General features: G+C 55.8%; 1 protein-coding gene across 1 annotated transcript in view; it reads left to right on the top strand.

The window, feature by feature from the left end:
• Window positions 1-6,032, top strand: part of SSPO (SCO-spondin) — a 38,099-nt gene that overhangs the window by 16,549 nt on the left and 15,518 nt on the right. The window contains 15 exon segments of the mRNA XM_006878176.1: window positions 297-358; window positions 1,147-1,305; window positions 1,458-1,622; window positions 2,177-2,281; window positions 2,284-2,349; window positions 2,394-2,516; window positions 2,626-2,752; window positions 2,957-3,082; window positions 3,264-3,355; window positions 3,917-4,075; window positions 4,315-4,426; window positions 4,627-4,804; window positions 4,807-4,858; window positions 4,861-4,887; window positions 4,890-4,943. Of these exon segments, the coding sequence (XP_006878238.1) occupies window positions 297-358; window positions 1,147-1,305; window positions 1,458-1,622; window positions 2,177-2,281; window positions 2,284-2,349; window positions 2,394-2,516; window positions 2,626-2,752; window positions 2,957-3,082; window positions 3,264-3,355; window positions 3,917-4,075; window positions 4,315-4,426; window positions 4,627-4,804; window positions 4,807-4,858; window positions 4,861-4,887; window positions 4,890-4,943 (1,607 nt within the window).

A 6,032-nucleotide genomic window follows, 5' to 3' on the forward strand; every position in this document is an offset into this window, starting at 1 on the left:
CACCCCCCGCCATTACAGCCCGAGTTTAGGATGCTTCAACCAGAAACGGCAGCTGTGATGGGGCTCTCCCACCACGAGATTGGCAGAGTGGTCCCCACTAGTAGGATATCCCAGCCTTGTGCCTATACAGCCTATTTGATTCCAACCCTGACCCCAACGGTCTTCTTATAGACCAGAGGTGTCCCAGGGCTCCCTTACAGAGCAGAGTCAGACCCCTAGAAGGGTGTTGGTCAGCTCCAGTCCATGGCCCAGGACAGGTCCCAGGTGGGGTAAGAGGGGTACTGCTGACCTTTCAGGTGCCTGCAGGCCCCAGTGTGCAACCGAGGCCCTTCCCCGTCCCGCATTGCGGTGCTGGGCTGTATGGAGCCTGGACTGCTCTAACGAGTAGCACTGTGGTTAACAAAGTGGGCATCTGTCACATGCTGTGGTGCCAGAGAGCCTTAGACTTGGGGAACCCCATGGGACAGCCTGGAGAGGTCTCAGATGGCAGGTAGCAGATAGAAAGTCCTGTGAAAATGACCGAGGTGTGTATTTGGGGGATGGTGAAGAGGACATGCTATAGGCCATCTGCCTACCTGTTTGCCCATCCACCCATTCAGTCTTTTCCTCCACCCATCCATTAATCTGTCCATCAGTCCATCTATTAGTCATGTAACCATTAATTTGTCTATTCATCTGTTTATCCATCATCCATTTATCCATTCACTCATTAATTTGTGTATCAGTCTGCCTATCCACAATGCAGCTGTTCATTCATTCATCCATCCATCCACCATTAATCTATATGTCCATTCAACCATCCATCCATTCAGTAAAATTTTGTTCCCAAGGTCATTGCATAACGTCTTCCAGTCAGGAGAAATCACAAGAGGGGCCAGTGCACAGAGAGGTCAACTCTCTTATGTCCACCCAAGTCTCTCTGGACACCCCAAGGGTCTTTGGCCAGTAGAGGCTGGATAAAGGGACTGTGAAGGCCAAAAGAGCCGTGGTCTCTGCATTAGGCAGAAGGAAGCTGGACAACACTGGGCATCACAGCATGGAGGTTAGGCCTCCATTCACCTCGATCCATCCTCTGAGCCTGGGGTGGAGAGGCCCATCTGCCCCCCCACCCCCAGTCAGGAATAACCAACTCCTTCTCCCATGCAGTGAGCTCTGTGCCCTTGCTGGTGCCCACAATGACTCTGCATGGACTTCCGGCCACCTGCTCCCCATGACAGCTGCACTATGGCAGTGGGGAATGCCTTTCTGATCCTCGGCATTGTGACCTGCCCAACTGCCAGGATGGCTCCAATGAGCATGACTGTGGTACCCACAGACCCCTGCGCCTGCCTGCCACTGGCTGCCCCAGCCCCCAAGCCACCCAACTCCTGCCCTGTGTCGTCCTGCCCTGCAGTGGACTGTGTGCTGCCCCAGCCCCAAGCCACCCAACTCCTGCCCTATGTCATCCTGCCCTGCAGTGGACTGTATGCTGGCACCCTGGTCTGGCTGGACTCACTGCAGCCACAGCTATGGGCCAGGCCTCGTTGTCCAGCGCTGGCAGCTGCTGCGGCCCCCCTTGCCTGGGGACAGCTGCCCACTGGATCATGACCACAGTCGGTCCTGCTTCCTTCAGGCCTACCCAGGTGAGCCTACTGCCAGCCCTCTGCAGGGACAGGCTTCTGCACCACCTCCCTTGGGGACCCCAGGATTTCAGGAGGCTAGCAAAGGCCATCAGGAATTCCAGCCCATCCCTCTTCTGAAACCCAGGAATGATAGTGATGTACTCCAGAAGGCACTCCAAGAATCCAAGGAGGGTGGGCCACTTTGGGTGTGTGGCTGCTCTCTGTGGGCCCTAGAGCTTGAACCACTGACCTTGAACTGCAAGGTCGCTGGTTCAAGCTCACCAGCTGCTCCTTGGAAACCCTATACAGGGTCGCTATGGGTCAGAATCGACGTGACAGCACTTAACAACAACAAGGGACCTAGAGGTATCTCTTGGACACACGCCATATATAGGAGGTGTCCTGGGACAAAGGTTGCTGACGTTCCCCTGAGCACCGCCTTGCTGGTGCAGTGTAGCCAGGACCAGGGGACAGGAGCCTTTCTGGCTGCTCACCTGCTGACTCTTTCTGAGAAGTTCTGTTTCCTGTCTCCACCTGGAGCCCATCTTACCTCTCGGCATCTTCTTTCCCTGCAGTGGCTGAAGCATGGACTGTGTGGGAGGCCGGGGGGCCTGGAGGGTTTCCTGTGGGCCATCGGAGTCACAGAAGGAGCTGTGAGGACCCCCCACCCAAGAACAGTGGTGCCCCTGCCCGGGGGTCTCCCAGAAGAGGGCACACTGCAGCTTGCAGCCCTGTGGAGGTAGCACCAGTAAGGAACTGGGCCTGGGCTGGGGCAGACCTCTGAGGAAGAAGACTGTGGGCTGGGCCGTGTGGATGTGGATGCTGGGCTGTGCCAGAAGGGCTTGGTGGCCTGGTGCCCACTCACCTGCCTGGACCCCAAGACCGACAGAAATTGCATCGGGCACTGTCTGGAGGGTGAGGCTGACCCACCAGTAATGCCCCCCAGACAAAGCCCCTCAGGGAGCTACTGGGTTTTGTGCCCACCTCCCCTCTTCACTTGAGGCTGAGTGCCACCCACCCCCAGGATGCCGCTGCCCACCCAGGCTGCTCCTGCATGCTAGCCGCCAGCCCCTCTCTCAGTGCCCCTGCCTCACGGGGGGAGCCGTTGAAAGCCCCGGCGAGCCCTTTCTGCTGGACAACTGCAGCCAGTGGTGAGGGTACATCCCTGTGCGCCTCACGCACCCACACCTGCCAACACCCACATCTCTTCTGCGTTCAATTCCCAGCACACACTCTGCCCACCCACACACCCACAGCGGAGCCAGGCTGCGGAGGACTGGGCAGTTCTGGAGTTCCAGGTAAGGCCTGCTATGGTCTCCACCCCCAGCTGACCTCATCCTCTGCCCCACCCGCAGCATCTGTGAGGAGGGGGCTCTCCGATGTGAATCCCAGGACAGTCCTGTGCCCTGTGGCTGGTCCCCTTGGTCCCCCTGGGGTCCTTGTGACCCCTCTTGTGGCCCCGGAATGAGGGCCAGGTTCAGGTGTGTGGGTGGGTGGAGGACAGAGAGGGAGAGAGGTTGGGGACTGGGAAGTAAACAATGGGAGATTGGTGGGGACAAGGGGGAGTACAGCCAAGTGCACAGATCTGAGGGGGCAGGGGTGTCTGGAGCATGGAGGGACAGAGGAGACAGGGGTGAGGTTTCCCATGCTGCCTCTCCCCAGGTCTCCCTCCAAACCTCCAGCTGCTCCTAGGAGCACCCTATATGAAGGGGCCAGGCAGGAACTGAAGGCTTGCCACACGGGCTGCGGTACAGGTACAGCCATAGAGCCAGGGAGGGTGACTGGAGTGGCAGGTGGGAATGGGGGGTGTAGGGGCGACCACTTCTACTCTTTCCTCTCCATCTTCTTCAGTCCAGCATCAGGAGCCCAGTGACACTGGACCCCATTGATTGATTGGCCCTTTGGGGACGGGCTGGTCAGGGTGACCTCTTCAGTCTGGAGATGCTGACCTGGAACTGGCCTCAGTGGAGGGTGGAGGCCTGGCCCAGGTGGGGGTCTTCTTATCACCTGGAGAGGTGGGGAGAGGAAAGCAGGTACTAACGGGGGGGATGGGGAAGATTTAAGAATCCACCGAAGGAGTGCCCATAATGCTGGAGGATGGTGTCTGGAAGGGTCTGGACATGAGGAGGGGTGGTGGGCATGTCCACGTGGAGACAGCAGGGGCAGGGGCAGGGATCTCAGCAAGCCCAGTGGGAGTAGAGCTGCCGTGAGTGCTGAGCGCTCTGTCCTCACTAGCCAGACCCCCATGGCTTCTCAGATGGGACCTCATGATCTTTGGGTCCCCAACACTCTCAGCTCCCATCCCTGCTCCCCAGAAGTGCAGGGCTGGACTCCCTGGATAGCCTGGTCTCCCGGTAGCTGGAGCTGCCTTACCCCTGGGGGTGGCCCTGGATGGCGAAACCAGTCCCGGGTCTGCCCTGGCCCCAGGCCCGTATCCTGCCCAGGAGGAGCCCTGAAGCCCCCTGTGTGCTCAGGTATGTCTCTGTCCAGTCGTGCAGCCACAGGCGAGGATGGGAGAGGGGAGAAGGAGAGTGGACCCCAGGGGCCGTTGTAAACATATGTGGCTAGAGTGGACCTGACTGTTGGCCTTAAACTACCCTCCCCAAGCGGTTCCCCAGATGGCCAGCTCAGGTTAATGGGCTACCTAAAGGAATGTTTGGGACCATCCTAGGGGTTTGATGATCCAGCTAAGACCCTTGCTCTGGGCCCACAGACCTCATGGCTCTTTGTCCTGCCCCATTCCTGTCAGTGCAAAGTGTCTGGGGCCCCTGGACTCCTTGGTCCACTTGCTTAGTCACCTGTGATGGAGGCATGCAGCTGCTCTGGTCTGGTCCCCAGGGACTCTGAGTGCCAAGGAGCCCACAGCCAGTCCATGGACTGCGACACATAGGTAGCAGTACCACTGCACACCCCCCCCCATGCCAACTGTGCCATGCTGTGCACTGTGGCATCTGGACCCTTGAACCCTCACCTCACCCCACCTTCCACCCTCATCTCACCTTTATCCAGCCCTCTGCCTGTGCAGCCCCCTTCTCAGTACCTTCACTCCCAACCCTGAGGCCCATTCATCGATTCCACTAGCTCAGTGCCCCAGGAACATGTTGTTCCGCTCAAAGGAACAATGCCGCCAGAAGGGTGGCCCATGCCTTCAGCTGGGCATGGCCCAGAGCCCTGGGGTGGAGTGCACCAGTTTTCGTGCCCCTCTGTCCCCCGTGCCTGCCTCCCCGGCCTCTTCCTGCACAATGGGAGCTGCCTGCCCCAAGCCAGTGTCCCTGTCAGCAACATGGAGGTTCCACGCACCCGGAGCAGTAGTACAACTGGATTCCTGCAACAACTGGGCAGGCACAGGCTTCTCCCACCTAGGCAGATCTTAAGGGGTGTTGGCCCTGAAAACACTCGAGGAGAGGGTTATCTCTCCCAACTAAGGAATCATTGTGCCCTTTTTGTTAGTGGTGTTAGGTGCCATCGAGTCAGCACAGACTCACAGAATGAAACACTGCCCGGTCCTGCTGCTGCCACTTGCCAATCCATCTCCTTGGGGGGTCTTCCTTTTTCTCCATCCGTCCACTTTACCAAGCATGGTATCCTTCTCCAGGGACCGGTCCCTCCTGATAATCTGGTAGAAGTATGAGAGAGATGAAGTCTGGCCATCTTGGCTTCCAAGGAGCATTCTAGCTGTACTTTCAACGCAGATTTGTTTGTTCTTTCGGCAGTTCAGAGTACTTTCAATAGTTTCCAACACCATAAATCATTTGATTTCTTGACTGCTGTTTCCATGACTACTGATCCTAGCAAAATGGAGTCTTTGACAACTTCAGTCTTTTCTCCATTTATCCTGATGCTATTTATTGTGTTCAGTGGTGAGAATTGTTGTCTTCTTTACACTGAGGTGCAACCCAAACTGAAGGCTGTGCTCTTTGATCTTTATCAGTAAATATTTTAAGTCCTCTTCACTTTCAGCAAGCAAGGTTATATCACCTGCATTGCGCAGGTTGTTGAAGAGTCTTCCTCGAATCCTGATTTTTCATATAATCCAGCTTCTCAGATATTTCCTCAGTGTACAAATTAATAAATAAAAAGAATACAACCCTGGCACACATTTTTTTCCAATTTAAACCATTCAGTATCCCCGTGTTCTGTTCGAATGATGGCCTCTTGGTCCTATGTACAGGTTTCTCGTGAGCACAATTAAGAGTTGCGGAATACACATCCTCCATAATGTTGTCCATAACTTGTCATGATCCACTCAGTCAAAAGCCTTTGTGTAGTCAATAAAGCACAGGTAAGCATTTTGTTTATTTCAAATACCTTCTTTAGATAGCATAACAGATGACTGTACACATGGACCTCGCCAGATGGAATACATAGAAATCAAATTGACTACATCTGTGGAAAGAGAAGATGGAAAAGCTCCATATCATCAGTGAAAAC

Source organism: Chrysochloris asiatica, unplaced genomic scaffold (genome assembly GCF_000296735.1).
Source record: "Chrysochloris asiatica unplaced genomic scaffold, ChrAsi1.0 scaffold00041, whole genome shotgun sequence".
NCBI lineage: Eukaryota > Metazoa > Chordata > Mammalia > Afrosoricida > Chrysochloridae > Chrysochloris > Chrysochloris asiatica.